Source organism: Sparus aurata, chromosome 17 (genome assembly GCF_900880675.1).
Source record: "Sparus aurata chromosome 17, fSpaAur1.1, whole genome shotgun sequence".
Lineage (NCBI taxonomy): Eukaryota > Metazoa > Chordata > Actinopteri > Spariformes > Sparidae > Sparus > Sparus aurata.
Window position 1 is genome coordinate 21,026,398 of NC_044203.1, and position 21,495 is coordinate 21,047,892.

General features: G+C 40.8%; 3 protein-coding genes across 5 annotated transcripts; 1 reads left to right on the forward strand and 2 right to left on the reverse strand.

Moving 5' to 3' along the window:
- Positions 1-679: 679 nt before the first annotated feature.
- On the forward strand, positions 680-2,672 carry LOC115567622 (INO80 complex subunit C-like). Its single transcript, XM_030394379.1, has 5 exons — positions 680-973; positions 1,568-1,684; positions 1,780-1,891; positions 2,085-2,152; positions 2,258-2,672. Exons 1-5 carry the CDS (start codon positions 785-787, stop codon positions 2,387-2,389), a joined length of 618 nt encoding a protein of 205 aa, XP_030250239.1. The 5' UTR covers positions 680-784; the 3' UTR covers positions 2,390-2,672.
- Positions 2,673-3,476: 804 nt separating this feature from the next.
- LOC115567621 (solute carrier family 45 member 4-like) lies at positions 3,477-16,361 on the reverse strand. Of its 3 annotated transcripts, XM_030394376.1 has the most exons (15): positions 16,184-16,361; positions 14,492-14,933; positions 14,339-14,409; positions 13,928-14,154; positions 11,121-11,309; positions 10,858-11,037; positions 10,095-10,759; positions 9,760-9,900; positions 9,415-9,666; positions 9,182-9,301; positions 8,741-8,840; positions 8,104-8,184; positions 7,854-7,984; positions 7,542-7,610; positions 3,477-7,445 (listed from the first exon to the last, which is right to left on the reverse strand). In XM_030394376.1, exons 3-15 carry the CDS (start codon positions 14,383-14,385, stop codon positions 7,143-7,145), a joined length of 2,505 nt encoding a protein of 834 aa, XP_030250236.1. In that variant the 5' UTR covers positions 14,386-14,409; positions 14,492-14,933; positions 16,184-16,361; the 3' UTR covers positions 3,477-7,142. The 3 variants fall into 3 exon arrangements, with proteins under 3 accessions (XP_030250236.1, XP_030250235.1, XP_030250238.1); XM_030394375.1 differs by having other exon boundaries at positions 14,339-14,933; XM_030394378.1 differs by having other exon boundaries at positions 13,928-14,933.
- Positions 16,362-17,926: 1,565 nt separating this feature from the next.
- Positions 17,927-20,583, reverse strand: LOC115567744 (G-protein coupled receptor 20-like). The gene is made up of 6 exons (XM_030394593.1): positions 20,389-20,583; positions 19,524-19,790; positions 19,180-19,424; positions 18,940-19,024; positions 18,254-18,379; positions 17,927-18,106 (listed from the first exon to the last, which is right to left on the reverse strand). The coding sequence occupies exons 1-6, from the start codon at positions 20,581-20,583 to the stop codon at positions 17,927-17,929; spliced, it is 1,098 nt and encodes a 365-aa protein (XP_030250453.1).
- Positions 20,584-21,495: the final 912 nt, after the last annotated feature.

The following is a 21,495-nucleotide window of genomic DNA, read 5'->3' on the forward strand; positions in this document are numbered from 1 at the left end:
ATGAGTTCAAGAGTCTCCCAGGCTGAGGAATGAAGCTTATCTGTAGTCTAGTCAGCAGATAGGATGAGCAGACTGTGACTGTGTTGTCTCTTCACATTGTATGGGCTCCCTGCAGACATCTCACTTCATTGATGTCACTAATGCTCTGTAAAAACTGTATATGTTGTTTTTTTTTGCATTGATTGAATGTAAATTAATTCACTGGCAAGTACTGTTCTTAAGCCCACTGAGGCAATGTGATTGTGACTTTTGGCGATGCAAATAAAACTGATTTGAGTCTATTTGCTACTTTATACTCAGTCTACACTCCAACAGTTTGGAGGCAAATATTGTACTTTTTACTTCACTACTTTCATTTGTAACTTTAGTTACTAGTTACTTTGCAGATTACAAGCTGCAGCTTCATTTTAAATGTATTTATTTGACCTGTAATCACTGATACACTGACTGAAATACTGAATCTGATCATCAGAATTATTCTGAATACCCGATATGTGTTAAGTTTAGGTCTTTTTATACTGAGGTAAAATTTTAAATGCAGGATTTTTAAAATTGTGACAGTTTCTACACTGTGATATTAATGTTACCACTTTTTTTCAAATTAAGTTAAATAATAAATATTAGCTATTTTAAAAAGATTTCGTTTCTACCGGATACCACCGGAAGTGAAATAGTTCCATATCCGGGTCGAGCGATGTTTACTATGATGGCATGCTAATGCTAATGCTAATGCTACGTGCCGAGGGAGAACGGTGCGTTTTAATGGTTTATTAAAGTTTATCAAATGGCATCTCAGGTCCCCATAACCGTCAGAGCCCCGCCGACAGCCGCCAGCTCTGCCGCTCTCCGGGGGAAGAAACGTCCCGGCAGTCCGGCTGTTTGTGCCGCTCCGCAGGCTGCCGGGAGCAGCAGCAGCAGCAAGAAGAAGAAAGGACCGCTGACAGCTCCAGCGACAACACAGACACAGACACAGGTCATTGATTCATCTGTCCATTAGAGTCCGGATCGATCATTTACACTCTACTGTATGGACTATTCTTATTTATTGAGCGGTCATGTTATTGGTTACACTGTTCATGTCTGCAGGGAGCAGCTGACAGTAATGTAGTGTGATGACTGATAACCCACGTTAGAGGGGAGATGAGTGAACTAAGAAACAGTAGGCTAACTGAGGTGCATTCTGTCAAAGAAAGGGACAAAAGGAAGAGACCTCACATTGTGGCAAACCCTGACACATTTATGGAAGTACAATCCTGCCACTTAAAGAAAGAAAAAGATGAACATTAGTCTTCATGAATTGTTTTTTCCCCCATGGTAAAACATTATCATGCAATAGAAAGTCAAAATGATCAGATAGAAGGTTAAAATTATGAAATAGAAAATCAATGATGAGATAAAAAGTCAAAGATATAACATTGGAAGTCAAAATGATGAGATAAAAATGAGAATTTCTGAGATAAAAGTCAAAATAGGAGATATGTATTCAACAAGCACGTGATACAAGTAGCTCAGAATCAGACGTGATAGCTGTTTGTCTGAAGAGGTTTTGTCTTTCACGTTTCATCAGGCAGCAGCAGTGGAGCCGGTGGCTGAGGTGAAGGCGGTGGGAACAGCTGACAGCGCTCCGACCGTCGCCACAGAGTCCACAGCAAAGCCTCCGCCGTTCAAAGACCCCACGTTCATGGTGAGTGACTGTGTCCATCTGGGTCATTGCGTTTATCTGCTGTTGTCTCTTGTCTCTCACTTTCTAACCCTTTTTTTCTCTCTTAATCTTGGCAGCATTCTGGGATCGGCGGAGCAGCAGCAGGTAAAAAGAACAGGACCTGGAAGAATCTCAAACAGATCCTAGCTTTGGAGCGGACTTTACCCTGGAAGCTCAGTGATCCCAACTGTAAGCTTCTGTATATAAGTTCTACCACACCTGTGTTTATATTTTAATTCATATTAATGAAAGAGGCTTTATTTTTATGTTGTCGCTGTATAATATTTTTACACTATAAGTGAGACTGCAGTGATGTCTCTGAATTACTTTTACAAGAAAGTTAACAATAGTAAAGCTTAATCAGCTGTTTCTGTGTTCACAGACTACAGCATTGACGCCCCTCCCTCCTTGAAGCCAACCAAGAAATACTCTGACATCTCTGGGCTTCCTGTCAGTGATCACTTGCCACACAAAATCCTCATTGCACAATAAACAAAATGGCTTTAAATTCACAAATAAATCATAAGCTGAATCCTCTCTCTCGTCTGTCCTCAGGCGAACTACACAGACCCTCAGACAAAACTACGCTTCACATCCTCTGAGGAGTTCTCCTACATCCGCCTCCTCCCCACCGATGTCGTTACGGGCTACCTAGCTCTGCGAAAGGCGACTTGCATCGTACCCTGACAGCTGAACAAGGCTTGAGATCTGAAACGATTTCCATCCAGAACTGAACTCGTGTCAGTGTAGGAAGCTCTTGGGCCAGCAGAGAGACTGAGAGAGCACAGGCTGCTGAAAGGACTGCTGCAGCTCACAGGCTGGACACTGCTGAATATCTGCACCACTGTCTCCAAGAAGATGAGAAGATGTTACTGTGTGACAGAATGAGAGCAATAAATGTGAAATGTTTGGAGTTTTTTTACTTTTAAAACATGGAACAATTAAAATTATTGTTTCTTATTTGTTGAAAGACATTTCTAGTGTCATTTATGATGTTTTCTTATTAAGTGTTCCCTCCCTCCAGAGAACAAAATGGTTGTTTCTCAGGTATGAACAAACACTGCTGCTCGGGTGCCCCTTTGTGATCGAACATCTGTTTTATAGTAGTGTAAAAAAATAAAGTCAGGTGAGGGTGGAGAAAAGTGCTTCTCAACCTCATTCTCAGTGTATCACACCCTCTCTATCTGCATTACGTATTTAACATTTGAAACAACATTCTTCTATAAGACCTGTCACCCAGGTGTACAGTGAGAATTGGACTCATCTTCTTTAACTGTAGGTGTTTAAACCCTGTTCTAACATACCTGCTGGTTGATAAAAAATATTATTTTTATACTTTGACCAGGATACAATAGCAGTAAATTATAACTGAATGCACACATTTTATCTTGAAATTGTTTTTTTCTATTTGACATATTTTTAATCCTTGTTTCGCAGAGAATTACTTTTAACTTCTTTTATATTCTAAGAATATGTATTGTCTCATAATATTTGTACAACTGAAGCACTCAGTGATGAAATGTAAGTAAGTGGCAAGAAAGGGGAAAATGCTTGTTTCTCTTTTTTTGTAATCACATGGTATGTTTTTAACTAAGCCAAGAGATGTAACTATTTGAATAGCTTTCATCAGTAAAGTGAGCGATCTTTAAACTCAGTACTTTACCATGGTTGACCATACATTTAGTTTGATTGTGCTGTAGTTACTCACATTGATCTGTAGGTGGTGCCTGTTGACTGAGTGAGAGTTACACACAGTAAGACATGACTCCATGTGTAAAGTATGTACTGTTGCTCCACCTCAGTTGAGGTTTCTATTCAGTAAATAAAAATACAATTTGACAGGAATAACGCAGAATAAAACAAAACAAAACAGACAGGTCACTTGAATTCTTGTAGACAGGTTAACACGGACTCATGCAATCACTATCTCAGCACCACCAAATTCATACAAATAAATAATGACGTTTCATACTGATGTTTTATGAAAAAGTAAATGAATATCACTTCATATTTGTTGTATTATACTCTATAGATTTTTTAATGTTTAGGATGAGTTTTCAGAGAGGGATTATCTCCATGGTTTTAAGGATAGTTTCATTAGATTAACTGCAGTCTGTTGAAACAAGTTAGGTGATTTATAACGCGAATTACAAGAAGTATCTTTTTCTTGCATATATTTGGTGCCATTAAGGACTCATTGGTAGCTCCGTACGGAAGAAACGTGGGGGGGGGGGGAATTTGCAGCTTGCAGTTGCTGTGATTGTCCTGTCCTGGATTTTGTATTGTTTCCTGGACTGTAAGCACATTTGGTTAACTATCTGATGAGCTAAAGATATGAGTACTGTGGATCTTTTTAATTTTTCTTCAAGATATATACAGTATGTATGGTTACTAGTCGAAATAGTGTGAACTATACTGCACAAAAGTACAAGCACCACCACTGACAGTCCTCGGCTCTTCTTAATTCAAAAGTAATTTGGCGTATTGCTTCAGTTTCAAGGATCTTCATTTCTATTTCTATTTTTAAAATAATCAACAAAATCGCACACATTCATGTAAGAATGGAAAGAAAGGGTTTGTGAAGTGTACATGACATGCATACACGAGACTGTCTATAAAAAACAATATGATGATTATTTGCCTTTTTTCAAATACTTGGTACAAAATACCTTGTCTCTATTGTACAAAGGTTTTACAGCAGCAAAAAGATAAAAAAATCACTTTAAAAAAATAAATAAAAAATAACACACACCAGTGATTGACTTTCAAACCAAAACAAAGAATATCATCTTAAGTCTTAACATTTGTATGAAAATCTAAATAATTTCAACAAAGGGGAACTGTTCCAAGATTGGCACTAAAATTGGAACATTTCTACCAGAACAGCGTCTTGGTGAGGTGAAAGCATATGAAATATTTATATCAGCAAATTTAAATCACTCATTGAACCCAAATAGAGCAACTGAATGAATTTATGTGGCATGGAAGCTGTCGAAAAATAACAGTCCTCTGAAAAAATGTGAGAAGTTATATATGAATATTTCTAAACTTTACTGGACTTGTCATGATGCAAAAGTGTCTCATATTGCTTGGAAAACATGAACTCCTTAAAATGATAAAATGTACTCTAACCCCTTGTCAAAAGGTCCTTATAAAAAACAAAAAAAAAACAAACTGAGAACAATTCCAAAAGCACACAATGACACACAACCCGAGTCACACACATTTTTTACAGGAAATTTGTGATAAATTAATATATATATATTTTTAGATATTTTGATAATAGATGCAAATATCCACAGAGGGATGTTTATTTTTTAGTACGTGAAGATGAGGCAATGTAAATCTTGAGGCTTCGGTCCTCAGTGACAGCGATCAAGCCATAGATGACACAATTCTGTCATGACAGGCAAAGCAATGACATAGCTAGCAGGATACAAGATCCAAACAAAGGTTGTTGGCACTGCTCTAATACCTATAAACAAAGTCCCTAACAAGGTTCAGTAACAATAGACTACTTGCCATCAGCCAAGTCATAAAGTACCAGTGGACCATTTTGTGCTGTGAAACAAAGAATCTGTGCAATGTTTTCACCTGTGGCAGTGTTTCCTCTGAGTTGAACAATCCTTCAAGGAGGAAAGCAACTGCTTCTCTTTAAGATTAATTTGGCGCCAAGTCAGGGGAATTTCAAGTTTGCATAGATCAGACCTTGGCCTTGCATAAAAGTGTCCCTCTCTACCATTGGTCAAAATAATCTTCTACAGACTCTATGCCGGTGCCCATGTTTGTTATTCTGAGGTAAAGTGGAAGCTGGCAGTACAACAGCTATTCATCTTCTAAGTTGTCCTTATTGTACAGCAGGACAGATTTCTACAACTGTCAAAGGCACTCTGTAGTAATTTGAGTGACAGTAATTTGGCCTTCAATGTGCAGTACAAACAGAAACCTCACTTACCAACGATAGAGCATTTCTATAAAGCTGTTGGATTGAAATGTGAATCGTTCATACAATCACTCATTGTGAAGTAATGTCCTATTTCAACTGTATTTGGAATGTATGTTTAAAAAAGCCTTTTTCAATAGAAAGCAAAACGAATGCCACCCTGCAATACAAATCACACCGAGTTCTAAAACCACATGTATGTATGTATGTATGTATGTATGTTTGTATGTATATTCTGGCATGAAAGGAGAATATGGCGATCAGAGCATAGAATTTTAGAATTTGATAAGACAAAAACAGTCATTGCATGAAGGGCACTTCTGACTGCACACCAGAACACTATGGAACCGGTTTCGACATCAAATGTGAATTTAAAAAGTTACATTTAAAAAAATGCCTTGTAATGTCTACAACAAATGCAGAAGGCTTTACCTGTCACCTCTAAAATAACAATATAATAACAAAACATTCCCTTGACAGGCTGGAACAAATATCTATCTATAATATATATCAGTCAAAAAGACTTTAACAACATTATGATTTGTCAATTAAGCAGTTATAGAGCAGCTTCTATGAGGGAAAATGTCATGTTTCATTATTTGGCAGCATTTGTGTGACAGTACCTTTCAGAAGGGAGACACAGAGTGCTCTGTGTGCTTCCCATTTTTGTAACAAAGGCTTACATTTGTTTCAGTAGTCTGTATTTAAGTTTCAGTTGTTGAGTCACGTTTCCACCAAAAGTAACTTTGAAATTTTAGTCCCAGGACCTATTTTTAAGGAACTAAACAGTTCCTTTAGCTTGTTGTTCTCTGTGTTCCACCACATGTTTAAGACCTGTGAAAATCAGGCAAATGAGTCCTCTGATTTATGATGACGTATGTTACATGTCATTTTGCAGACAACTTTACAACAACGATGACATAAAATCTGTTATCTGTACTTTCTTCTGGAACTCCATGTTGATGTGTTGAAGCACAATGACCTTGCAGATTTTTAAAATTGGTGGGTGAAATAAAATGCTGCGACTACTCCACCAAAATTCCTGTGGTTTAGGAACATACTTGCAGGTATTTGCAGCGTTGAAGCACTAAGTTCCTTGTGAGGTTCCTATTTCCTGGGGAAAGTTCATGTGGTGGAAATGCGGCATTTGTTTGGACAGTCCAACCAAGTCAGTGTCATGTGGCTCTTTTTGTTTCAATGGCTTATTTCTCTCCATCTAACCATTCAAACATGTATTTGTTTTGGTCTTGAGGTAGCAACAAGACAAGGAGAACAGTCCAAAACTAAGATTTGTTTTTTCTTTTGAGTGCTCCATCTAAGTAGATGATCCTTCCAAATCTATCACACTCAAGATTTCTGTAAATCATCTTTCTGCCATGTTTTCCCCCTTTCATCATCTTCCCTTGTATTGAAAGGCACAGACCCCAAAGTTCTCACCAACATGCTGTGGCTTGAGCTTTGTGAAGATAAACTTGTGCAATCCTTACATGTTAATGTTCAGGCAACACAGTGATTCTCTGTCTCCTTCAAACCATCTCCATCGTCTGTGAGGTTCAGCAGAGCCAAGCTCTGGTCACTGGTCCTTTCTCGATTTGGGTCTGAGACTCCAGGTAAAACCACCAAGCCCTGGTCCTGCTCTGAGCTGCTGGGCTCCACATCAGGATAAATGACAAGGAAACAGGCGGTAAGGAAGCCAAGGAAGGAGCTCCCAGAGGCCAATGCAGGAATGACACGCACACTGCCAACTGCGTCTACCACAGTTCCAAGGGCCGATGCAACCAAAATCTGGCTGATGTAGACCTAAAATGAACAAAGTAGAATGATTCATTGTATGACAATTGCTTGTATGGAATTTTGGTTTCTGTCTAAGAAAGGAAAAAAAGTAAGAGTGCTCACCTGGCAGGTTAAGATAGCGCAGTCAATACCAAAACCTCGTCTAGTATTTGCTGGACTGTGGTGGATGTACTGAGGAGAGAAACAGTGGAGAAGAGACTGTCACTCAAATTGTATATCCCTCAGATCATCAGTGTGTAGGTTTTTTCGTGTCTGACAAGATATGGAGCAAATACCACTATTTCATAGTTTGGGTAATTGCAAGTCCTCTACTGAGGTACCATGGCAAAATGATATACAAAAAATATATAACATGGACACTTTCTGCTTCTTTCTTTCTGTAAATTTGAGTGTACTGTCCATTGGTGTAATTACCTCTTTGATTTCATGGTACTGCCCGAGTAATGCATAGGGACAGTAGGAGATACTCATGGAGATGATGCCCATGGTACTGATCATCACCATGGCAACATAAACATTTGGGAAGATGGCCATGATAGCAGTTCCTGATGTTAAAAGGGAAGACATTATTCTGCTTACCCATTAAGACAATATGCAACTGCTTCCAATTCCACCATACTTCACTCTGTTATTGTCATCTGTTTATTCTTTTGTCGTAACTTACCTATTGTAAATCCCAGTGTTCCAACAATGTAGATAACCTTAATGCTCAGATCAAAATTATCCAGGTATTTCTGGAGGATTGCTGAGTGGAGAGATGGAAAGAGAGAGATATAGATATCAATTATTTTTAGTGTTAGGAAGCAGGTTAGAAAGGGGACGGAAACTAGAATTACTGCAGTGCAATTTTATGCCCCCACGCATTAGTCAAGTTGCTGTTCGAGAGCTGCGGCATTGAATTATGGGCAGGACATTTTTTGTAGAATACTATGATGTCACAGTGCATTTAGCCTCTGACCTTGTGGCTATTAAATGTCATAACATCATCATTTTCTCCTATTAGACATTTCTATGTCAAATCTTATTGTACTTCTTTTATGAATTCTTGAGTACATTTGTTTTTTGAGGTCACACTGACCTCAACCTCTGACCTTTGGCTACCAAATTCTAATCAGTTGAGCTCTTTGAGTCATTGTGGACATTTGTACTAAATCTGAAATAATTCTCTTTATGCTTTTTTGAGATAGTGTGTTCACAAGAATGGGACAGACAGACAACCTGAACATAAATCAAAATAAAAATAGAAAATACAAATAAAATAATTATAATATAATAAAATGTTTAATTCATTAATTGTTTACCAGAGCAGACAGCAGCAGTGGCAGCATAGACAACCAGTCCCCAACAGCCCATCTGTACTCCTCTGTTGTAGTTTTGTAGCTCTGTGGAATTAGCTGGAGCCTGAAAAAAGGGAATAAATTCAATGTTATTGAACACTTTACTGGATAACTCTCACTGTAGTGTTAACATTTGACATAAATAACCTGATGTGATATGCTGGATTTATTGATCTGTGTTCCCCCACTGTATACAAACTGCCAAATGATCTCAGCTGGCAAAGCTGTCTTTAAACAGTGAGCCACTGGAGGCAATGATGAGAGCATTTATTTCATTTTATGTGCAGCCTGAAGGGGCCACAACTGACATTCACTGTGTTAAATTGATGGTAAAAAAGACCCAATACCTTAAAGTGTGTATGTATGTATGTGTGTGTGTGTGTATGTGTGTGTGTGTGTGCATGCCTGAGGGTCTCCATTGTAGATGACTTGTCCCATAAAATCTGTATAAAACACAGCTTCCGCTATATATGAGAACCATGTGAGGAGGTGACACAGACACAATCTCCACAGCTGCCTCGGCATCTATCGAGGACAGAGAAAGAAAGAGTCAGTCAACTACAACAAACAGCAAACTTTAATGTGTTACAGTGCATTATTAAAGTATTATTAGTAAAGACAGTTCCAAATTGCTTCACCCTCAACATGGATAACCAGAGCAGTCGAACAGTTGTACCCCTGTCTGGTCCTTCCTCACTGCTGGAGCCCTCAGATGACAGACTGCTGGCTGACAGCTGCAACTCGCGCCTGTCTGCACGCCGCTGGAGGTCACTCAGATCATTCAGACTGCGGGAGGTGGTGATGGGTCCTGGGCTCGAAGGTGCTGTTGTGCGTCGTAGTCGATACCGCTGCGATCCCACTCGTCCATAGTAAGAGAAGGTGAAGGAGGGCTGAAGAGCGAGAAAAAAGATCAGCCATTTCACATTTCCTAGATGTCTTTGACTCTTTAAGAAACATTCAAAAAACTGCAAGTGTAATCGTACTTGTCTGTAGAAGGTGGGTCGTCGTGATGACACTGAGGTGCTGGAGGGGCGGATTACCAGCCTGGTGGAGGCATGGCCTTTCATTGCATTAGAGTGGTCAGAAGAGGACAAGTCCGCACTGACACCATTGGCAGCCTTGACCTGCAGGGACAGGAGAGGAGCACACATGTACTGGAATGTATATTTAAGGCAGAAAAGGGAATGTAAAACACACCCCAAAGCTTTTCTGTTCCACAAACTGCCTATTAATTAAAAAACAAATAACTTTGACATTGATGCTGCTCTGGCAATGTACAAAACAAAAATAAATCTGCCTCTGTAGCAGCTGATTTCACCTGTGTTTTTAGATGTGATCCCTTAGAGCCAGAATTGATGAGTGAAGCACCGTTTGTTGGACCCTTAAGCTCAGGCTTAGCTGGATTTTGTGGCTCTAAGGCAACCATCCTGTGATTAACAGCAGCTATTCCAGCAGAAGGAGACTCAATGCTGCTGTCTGATGGCTTGAAAACATCTTCGAGCTCCCCCTGCGTCTGTGGTAGAAAATGATGCTCCCCTGGAAGGAAAAGTTGTGCATCTGGGTAGAGGTCAGCATCCATCTCGATAGTGGCGTCTGGCATGGCTAACACTGAATCACTTTTACTCCGCACTCGCTCCACAGAAAGGAAGTCCATTTCTCCCTCCTCAGGATCTGATTCGTTATCTTCGTGGGACAGGGGGGCAGATACGTCCTCCTCTGCAATGACATCCAATAAAGGCAGCGTGTGGCCAACAGGCTTGAGAGACAAGTGGCTGGTGGACTCCCCACTTCCTTCAACTCTGAGCAAGTTGGATGGAGAGAAAGGTTGCTCGGGGATACTGAGCATGTGCAGTGTGACAGAGACAATGAAGATAACACTTGCAAACAGGAAGAGGACCTGCTGCTGGGATTTAAATGCTCGACCCAGAGCTGTGCCAGTCCAGTCTAGACCACCCAGCATGTAGCCTACTGCTCCGCCGAGCCCTGAGGAGACAGATACAGACACAGAAACAGATGTTTATAATTGTCTAAGAATAGCTGAGGTCTGTGTGGGGTTGTTTGTTCATACATGCACATCTTACCAGCAGAAAATGCGTGAATATTGAGGGCCATATCTTGCTCCTCGGTGTCAGCAACATCAAGAAGGTAAGCTCTGATTGGTCCCTCTGAGGCGTCAGCGCAGAAGTCCAGCACAACCACACCCAACACAGTGAGGACGATGCCAATCGTCTGGCTGCCAGGACTATCGCCAACGGAAAGACCTGATAAAATAACACAAAATATACACAGATGTAGTTAAATTCATTACTTAAGTCACAGACTTTCTCTTAAACTGTTCACTCACCTATTAACGATCCATTTAAAAACAGCGCCACTCCCAGCATCACACCTACACACAGGGCCAGAATGAATGGCCTTCTCCTCCCCCATCGCAGAGTACATCGGTCGCTGGCCGAGCCAATCAAAGGCGTGAAGAGGAGACCCAGGATAGGACTGAGGAACCAGGTCAAGCTGTAATACTGCTCAGGAAGACCTAGAAAACACAAATAAGCAAAACAGTATAATTATTTAGGTAAGTTAAACAGGATTAAGACAAAAGCTTAATTAATTGGCTGTCAAAGTGTACTACTGCTGGATCTGGTATGAATGCTATTACCAAATAATAAGCTCCATTTAGCATTATAGAGTGTGCATACATAATAAGCACACTCTTTTCACAATATCATAGTCTGGGAGTCTTGGCAGCATTTCTAAAACAATGACAGTTTAATGAAGTCTTAGAAATTGGAGAGGACTTCATGAAAGGGCAACATGTCTATTTGCCAATAAATCAGATAAAAACAGAAGAAAACAGAAGCCACATCTGTTACATGCAGGAAAGGATAATCACTTCACAATAAGTGTTTTTATTCAGGCACCATTGACCACAAAACATGCTTTACTGTATTAATTTGCATCTGAGGTGTATTTTTCTGATGAGCCCAGAACTCTGATCTTTGTCCATATGCTACAGTATGATACTGAATCTGTCCAATGTTTTCATTATTTGTTATGTTTTATATTTTTATTACAAACCCCGTCTTTAACTACGGCTACTGAACAACTGACTGAATGAATAATACTGAATTACTCATGGACCAGGCTTTATCGTGTTCTGACATCTTGGTACAAAACGTAATCCAACCTATTCAAACATTACCTTTGTCATGCAGGAACTTGCCATAAAAACTTAAACGGTGGAAGTCTGAGGAGAGAAAGCTTTTAAGGTTTTCCCATGTTCCATTGTTTATAAAAGCATTGCACATGCGGCTCTTGCATACCAAAGAGCCCCTTCTGCTCTTAAACAACTTCCTTTACCAGTAGCGTTAAGAAAGGCCTGAACATTTCAGAGAATGAGGTGGCCTGTTACAACAACACAGACAGAAATATGCAGCAACCAGCCAGGTGGTGAAATCACCCTCAGTTTATTCCATCAAAAGACTTCATCCTGCAGTAAAATCAGACAAAACTGTTGCAATCTGGACAAATGAAATGTAAAATATGTGGGAGGTGATCAACTGTCAATTATCATTAAAAAAACAAAACAAATCTCTGTTTCTGTTAAAGGACAGTATCCTGATTTTCCACTCCTTATAAAGAAGTGGACTCTTAGATTCAATGTAAAAATCTGATGCATTCGAATACCGTCAGCTGGCCGGGTGAGCTGCCTGGTTCTCACGGGAACAACATGTTACCCATGCTGGCTTGCTCTGCTCCAGGCTTCCCTCTCGCTTAAGTCAACAACAGCAGATCACTTTTTGACAGTAGGTCAGATATCTCGCTTTCTGTCTTCTTTACCTCTCACTCATAGTAAATAAAAATTTTAACTGAAGGTAGTCTGCACTGTATGAAGAAGAGTATCACTGCATTATTAGTGAAACACTGAAATCTATCTTACCAAACAAGGCAGCATAACATATGAGTCAAAACATGAGCGAGGATGTGTTCATCGAACGGGGCCTTAAAAATGTTTGTCCACTGTGTCAAACTTGACGAGCTCTGGAGAACTCAGCTACAAAGAAAAAAACAAGAATGCAGTCGCCCACTCCTAACATACCAATAAATTGTATTGCATGTACTGAATGTGGGTTTTTAAAGAGTTGACTATAGCAAAGTAAATCTTATAAAAATACAGAGCTAATTTTTAAACTCTCTTTAAAATAGATGGGCTTCATCCAGGCGTAACGTGTTAATGTTTCTGAGGGTGGTGTTGTCCAACTGTTGCAACACCAAATGTGACATGCAAAGAAGCAATAACAAAGCGTAGGGAATCTATTTTTTTCTTTGCCTTCCAGCACCTGTTAAAATGCTGTTTTTCTATTTGTGTAGTAATCTGTTAAACTACTTCCGATCACTAATCCCATGCCACAACAGTCAATGGTTGACTGTCCCCCACAAATGAAGCATCTAATTTCCAACAACCTTTTCACTCTGAAGGTCAAGCCTTGGACTCTAGGCTATGCAAAGACAACAATCAATTTCACAAACAAATACAATGTCAGATGTTTTCACATATATCCTGAATGTTTTTCTCTAAACATAATCTTTCTTACAATATTGCCAATAGGGAGAAAAACAAGGAGACTAAAATGTGCTGTGTTTGACATTCTTGTCATACCTAGCCAGGAAAAAATGCTTTTGTTTCATTTCTGCTATGGGAGCAAACCTTACATCTAACTGTGCTAGCCATGGGTTGGCTAGTGCTGGGCAAATAGGTTACATGACACAGTGGTGCAGCCTGGGAAATCAATAGATCCAGTCAAATTCCACAGTGTTCCTGCTGCAGCTGGAATCCACACTGATGGGCAACTCTTTTTAGGTCACTTCAACACAAACCAAACTATTCTTATACATAGAAAATGAATGTATGAATGAAAACAATGGGAATACTGCCACAAATACATCACTGAGATGACTGAAAGGATAAAAAAAAAAAAAGGCTTTACACATGAAACACTAGCTTTGAAACATCGTATGGCGAATGATGGCACTTTTACCCTACCACTCCATACATTGATTGGTAAAATCAAGTGATAATTCCAGTTCTTTTTTCTAGGTGAGTGTTCAGTGGGAGTGTCCGTCTCTCCATAGGACTGTGTCGCGTCTCCTTACCTATTTGCAGCAGCACCGGCAACACCAGGGCTGTCTCCATGGCGTAGCAGAACTCCCGTCCAAACATCACCGCTCCGTGCATTACCCAGCGATGCAGAGGGATGTGCACAACTCTGCCGACCTCCTCCATCTCCTTCTCACTCTCACTCCCTTCTGCTTCTTCCTTGGGTTTCTTCTTCTCCAGGAAGCCTGAAGCCTCCCTCTCCTCTGCTTCATCTCCCATTACACTGTGGTTTGATTTCAAGGGAGCCATTTATTTTGAAGGATGGGTGGTATACTTCAATAAATACCACTTAGTGCTACTATCATATAGTATTTTAACTTATTTATCATATATGTTCGCAGAACCGAACTTGTTACTGTATAACAAAAAAACACTTAATGTCCATGGTTTTCATCTTGATCACTCACTGTGCAAGACAAGCTGAAGATATCCAGAAATATGAATGAGTGAGCATCTCTGCTGGTCAGAATCTTCTGGGCTTGAGGAGGTGGAGGCAGGAATCATCATTATCATGAGATTATGGTGTACAAAAAGGGATGCAGAAAAAATATATTCCATACATTTTATCAAGTGGCCATCATCATGTGGCACGGCTGAATAGCACAGTGGTAGTGTGCTGTGTTCCTCACTGTGGCTTGCACAATTTCAAAATTCAGGAAAGGCAAAAAAGTTGTGCGCAGTTCCAGAGGTATGTGGGAGGAGCAGAAGGAGTGGGAGCAGGGGTGTGTCAATGTGTGTTAGTTGCTGAGTTAGTTGCTCCAGTAGCTATGTTTGTGGTACTCTGTGAGAAAGGTTGGAATATGTCTGTGAATGTGTTTGCTGTGGCTGGTCAGAGTGTGTTGGACCTGGTGTGCATGCAGTATTTGGATTGCATTTTGGATCGTGTAAGTGTGGCTCAGCAGAAGACAGTGCTTGTGTGTGCATGTAGGGGCACTTCCTTGCAAGTCAGGGTCAAAGCATGTGGAAAATCCTTGGCAAAGACCCACTGAATCACCAAGCAACCTGCAGAAAAACAGACACCAGTTAGAGAGTAAGCTAAATCCACAAAAATAGTACAGGGGGCAGCATTGCTTGATAGTGACATTGCCTGTCATCACATATTATCTGATTTGTTCCTACCCTAAAGACACAGACAGATGTTTGGGGTCAAGGACCAAATAGTAGATGGCTCCCACATGCAAAAATGTTTCAGCGCAGTTGGATCCCATAATAGGAAACAAAGACTGCTGCCCTGCACTGAGTTTATAGATGGAATAGGCATGATAAAACAGATAAGAACAAAAGATCAACCAATTTTGCCACACCTTAACTATCTGAGATTACTGCAAAGCTTTTCATTCATGTATCTTCTCCAGTCTTTTAAACTCATCCGTAACCGTAACCTTTAGACCACAAAACTGGCTGGTTGTAAAGACGTCAGAGGCAGGAACAAAAGCCACATTAAGAAATCATCTCTTATTACACCATCATGGCTGTTGCGTAATAGAGTAAGGACATAGCCAATGCCCATTGTCCATAATCAGTCACTTTATGCTTGTCTTTTCTGGGGTAAACAAAGGGCAGGTATAACAAAGAAAAGTTGGGTCATGCATGAGTTAATGATTAAACAAAATAAACTGTGCTTTCAAAATACTTCCCGTAGACGGAAACAGTGGTGTGATAAGTAACCTGATCCTGTGTTCTTGAAGTTTGTAACCTCCCCTGTGCTGAAAACGCGTGTTTCTCACAGGAATGTCTGATGGATGTGTGTCTGGGGGGCTTATTTGACCAGTCAGGACATGTTTTTCGCTCAGGGGGCCGCTCTGCTTACCTGATATATTCAAACTGTACTGTTATACAGCCATAATAAATAACGGTTACTAACAGTACACTCACATGACGCTGGACACCTTTAGGTTAACTTAATATTGACTGCGGGTTGACTTGTGGCTAGCTCTGTTAGCTAATATAACTGACGGCTAACGTTAGCGAATTGAGGGTGACGCAAGGAACGCGTAGGTATGAAACTCAGGTAAGTCAGCTCTGAAAACGGTCTCGCTGACTTACCTAAAGAGCAGCTCCACGGTGTTACTAGTGGCCATGTTCATCGTGAGAGGATGCTGGACACCTGACTCTGGCCACATTCATGACAAGAGGTATGGACTTGCGGCTAACGTTACCTCAGCGAGCCAAGCTAAAAAATTAGACAGCTAACGGTAGCAAATGAAGACAGACGGACCCATTTAAAGTAGAGACAGAAAGATGTAACATACCTGGGGGGGGTTTTACTCCGCTGAGGTCAAGTGAAAGCAGCTCCGCATTATGTGTATTTTCGATAACGTGACGGCAAAAAACTCTCGGATTTTGGGTTAGCAGATGTGGCTAACCGAGCATCTGTTGGACCACACTCATCAATCTCATTGGTTTCCACAGTAACAAAGAGTGGCGTGGCCAGGAGAGGGCGAAAAACACGTCATCAAGCCGCTCACCTACTGAGGGCGGGGAATTACAGTAATCATGGCTTACCAACAGTGTTACATGTATTTTATCACCAATTAAGATTACCAATAGGTATAAAATGAATCAAAGCATTGTGTTTCAAGGTTCGGTAATGGACTTGTTTTTTCCCCCAAACCACCCTTCTCCAATATAAAAGGAGGAGGTCTAACCACAGTGTGCTATATTTGATCTTGTTCCTATCGACATGAGGCAATAAACGTATTGCAAAGCATTTCACTCGCTTGGGTGCCATTTTATTCCCCCCCGTATTTCTCCAATATACATTAAATGTGACATTTGATGAAACAAAAAAGAAAAAGTTTTCTTAACAACACATGATGCCCAACTTTGTTATAATAAAACAATATTATCACAGCCTATACATTCACAACTTTGCTCCCTTCAGTCATCCAAAAAATTCCATTTGGTTCAGTTTTCTGTGGTCTCTTGCTTTTCTGGTCCCTTGAATGGCGGTGCAATGTTGCTCTCTGCTGGACAAACAGTATTATTATTCCCAAACATGTTCTTGCCGTGGATCCTCTGAAGTGATCATCATGTAATCCAGGAAATTACACATGGCCTTCCTTCTATGTGGGAAACAGATACAGGCGTGGTTTGTTTGACATTATGTCAATCCTTGACTTCCTCTTTTGTTATTGTCAGCAGCACTCCTGTCCTGGTCATTTCTGCATAAGAAAAGTCACAGCAATCATCGCTCACTTTGCATCAGCAACTATGCCCAGCGCAACTGGAGGAGTGGTCCATTACACAATTGATTTGAGGCACTGTAATGCAAAATGGCACAAGGCATAATTTCGTCTCATTTGTTGGTTAACATTTCTTGTTGCGAGCTATTTTTAGACCATTTTTAACAAACTGTGCTTTTAAAAAGTGACGCAGATAAAGATAAGCCACTTTAACAAAGTGGTGGGAACGTGTCCCCAGCATCCCCAGTGAAACAGACATCTGTGAAGGTGACATTTGGAGAGCAGCAGCTGTTCATCAGCTTCACTGCTTTGATTTAGTTTTTAAACATGACATAGGAAAAGGGTATTGGGACTAAATATTCCTGGCTTAAGTTCACTTCAAAGGTAAAATATATCTGATTTGAATGAGATGTGGTCATATTGAATATAAATGTTAAAAGACTTTTAATTTTAAATGAACCTCGGCACTAATCCTGTGACTATGATTCAAGTATTAATGCACATGAGTCAGCAGTGTCATCTGTTGTTTACTTTGGCGGCACACTGGACTAGCACTTGTCACACGGTTGTAAAGTCACAAGGCTCACAGTCATAGAAAGGTTTCTTGGCACAATAATAATCTCGGGTACAGACTAAATTTGTCTCTGCTAGCAGGACGTGGCTGTTGATCCTGAGCTCTCAGTTCTGTGTCATCATGAACCGGTGCCGTTATCCCTCCTCAGCAGAGTCCCAAAGTATCTGCCACCTTTCCCCCGGCAAGTGTGACATCTCAGTAACACTCAGTTCTCTTCAGCCCTTGTGTAAAATGATTTACACTGTGTGGCTCTTGTCCGGATCCTTCAGAGCAGTGGAAATCTTGGTCATCATGATCACATTATTAGTGATGGCGGTGGGTGTCCCTACCGACCCCTTGGAGCTGTGCTGCATGCTGATGATGTCCCCGCTCGTCTGCTCGGGCTCTTGGCGTCGGAAAATATTTCGCACAGTGGCCTGCGGGACAAAAAGGCAGTAAAGTCATTCAGCGGATCGATGAGTAAATAAGTGAATTAATGAGGATGACTGATGGACAGAGAGCAAGGATGGCAAGATCGATGGTGCGTAAAAAGATGAGAAAGACAGTAAGAAAACGGGTATTACCTGGAAATTATTTGTAACAAAGCAGTAGACGACGGGATCCATGCAGCTGTTCAAGCTGCTGAGAGTGACAGTCAGGTGGTAGACGATCACATGATGAGGCATGTCAGGGTAGAAATACACCACCACCTGCGACACAAGGAGACCACACAGCCATGAGATCGCACGTTGTGTTGTATTGAAGCAGCAACATGTAGTGTGTTATCATCTGCTCATCTTGGTAACACAGTAGTACCCAACTTTTTTTGGCTTGTCACCCTAAAGTCACCTATTGGTTTGTGAGTCACCGTTTCGGAGCCTCGAGTTGATTAGACTGACTGAAAACCCAAGGGCAAGGGCGTTGTAGCGATTCATGAATCACAAGGTACCCATGCCATAAAGCATACCCTTCTTTATCATCAATAATTTGACCTGAAATGGGACCATAATTTACTAAATGAACATCATGCTCTGTTAAGGAAGACTTGAAACTAGCGATTGATACCAGAAACGCAATAGGAAACTGTTTACTAAGGTACAAGGTCTAGTGAGAAGTCGGGTCATTTTCTCATAAGCTTAAATATAGTTGGACTTCTTTTTGAAACCAGGACTGTTGCCCACTGTTGGCTGTTAGAAAGAATGCAGGGTTAACATGATGATGATGATGATGATGATATCTTAAAACACTGTCACAGCTAGCGGTCACTCACCTGTCTGATGTGGAAGGGTGTGAAGCAGACCGTGAAGATTATCAGCACTGTGCTCAGCAGCTGGACGGCCCTCCTTCTCCTCTCCCTGAGGACATACAGTCAAAACCACCACTGTAACATCCCATCAGCTCTGAGTACTTTGTGTTGCATATGTAAGTCTATTTTATCCCAGTCCTTTTCTTGTATCAAAATCCAGAAAACTGTACTTATCAGTGTGTGTCTTTAAAACATTGGTTATACCTGCTCTGCTGCATCAGACGGCGGTCAGCTAGTGCCCACATAATCCGCAACGTGAACACCACAATGATGATGAGAGGGAGAAAGAACTCAGTGATGGTGAGGAAGAGGAGTTTTGACAGGCAGCAGCCCGGGTGCTGGAAAGCAGTGGAAAGGAAGGAGTAGGTGACCACGATGGCGAACAGCCAGACGGAGACACACACACATTTGGCCACGCTGGAGTTCCTCCACCGACGGGATGCCTCAACCTACAACGTCAAAAGACAAATATTCAGTTTGAAGTTCTTTATGGTTTTGAAGTCAGGATGAGCCGATAACCAGCATGTTTTAGGCTTCAGAGAACCCACCTGCACGATGGCGAGGTAGCGGTCCACGCATATGCAGGTCAGAAACAAGATGCTGCAGTACATGTTGACGAAGTAGCTGAAGATGTGCATGTAGGAGCAGGTGAGACAGGCGCCTCCGCTGTAGTAGAGCAGGATGCGGGTCGGCAGAGAGAGATTCACCAGGAGGTCCGTCACCGCCAGGTTGATGGTGTAGATGACCGAGGTGGTCTTCTGTTTGGTGCGGAAACAGAAAACATAAAGTGCGACTATGTTGAGCACCATGCCCACCTGAGGGATAGAAGGGGAGATGAGAATAGTTTGAGGAGATTATACAGACTGAAACAGTGAATATGAACTTTGAAACTCCAATGAAGGATGTGAGAATATCTTATTAAACCACACTGACAAAATTATAACTTTAATTTTACAGTGAAATACTGACTAATAATTGCAGTAAATTCACAGTAATATACCGTGATTACTTTACAGAAATAAAGCTGAGAACAACAACATTATGATGCTGTAATAACATCTGGAGTTATTATAACTATTCCAATTTACAGTAAACCTTGTTGGACCACTTGTAGGCCTGTTAGCCTTTTAGTATACTGTTAGCCTTTTGGCATGTTGGGATTTCTATCTCGTGTTGTGAAACTACAACATTTTATTGCTAAATGTACCCTAATTACAGTATTTCCTTGTAGTGTACCGTTTTTTACTTTTTTAATTGTTGAGAGCGAAACAGTACAATTTCACAGCAGCTTACTGATACATTCCAAATAACTACCCGTCATGTATTACAAAGCAAAGTTACAGTAGTTTTTACTGTGAGAATTTACTGTGTGTTTGTCAAGAGTGAGTGAGTGTTCCTGAAAAAAGTGCCTACCAGGAATATGAGAGAGTTAATGACCATGAGTGCAATCCAAACGCCGTAAAAGTCGTTATAGAGCCCTTCGTCCAAATGAGCCAGTCTTTGAAGATACCCCTCCATTCCACTCCTGTTCCCGGGACTGGCTACCACAGGAAGCAGGGAAAATGAGGTGTTGATAAAAAGCCAGGACTCTGTGCTGTTGAAGTTCATCGTTAACGACGATGGTGAGGAGGATGATGATGACAGTCCGGCGCTGGCTCAGAAACTGTGAAACAAAAATCACACAATGTTCTGATAGAGTAACCTCTCCGTACGTTAATGCATGTGTACAGGTCCTGTTTGTGCATGTTTTGTATATTTCGTATAAAAGAATGATGTAAAACATTTGTAAAAAAAGTCTCTGATATTCAGTTAATAAGGCTGATTCACATGCACAGACATTCCCAAACAATCCCTGTCCACTCCCCTGTCTGTCTCTGGCCTCATCGTGGATGTTGCTGTTGGCATGGCCACACTGACAGAGCCACTTTAAACCAATATCCGATTTATTCAGACTATTTATTTATAAAGTAACTGTATTTATTTGTGCCTAAGGCGATGTGCTGTGGGAGGCAATGAGTGGATTGTATTAAAAACAAAAAAATGTAGATTTTAACTCTTAGTGGCGCAGAGCCTACCCTTTTCGGGAAACACAGAAATAACACATCTATTCCATTTCTGGTCGAGACGTGACCTTATCATGGCAGTCGTAACTTAAAAAAAAAATATTCGGTGTTGTTTCACCTAATTTAGAGAGCTGACAGCAGATCAGATCTGAGCCCACAAAGAGTCAATCCTGATCCGTATGTCCTGTTTGTGTTTATTTACCTCCAAGATAGATGTTGAAATCTTTTAATAACTGTGACAAACAGAGGGGATTGGGGTAAACTGGATACATTCTCTGTGTATATGTGTGTGTGTGAATACAGGATAAATGTTATTTCCTGGATATTTAAAGTTTCAAGTTTTGGGATTAACAGCAGCACTGAGACCATTACAACCCCACCAACGCATTTACTGACTAAATAAAAAATCAGATTGCCTCGAAACCAGAAAGAAACATCCACTGATGATTCATACAAC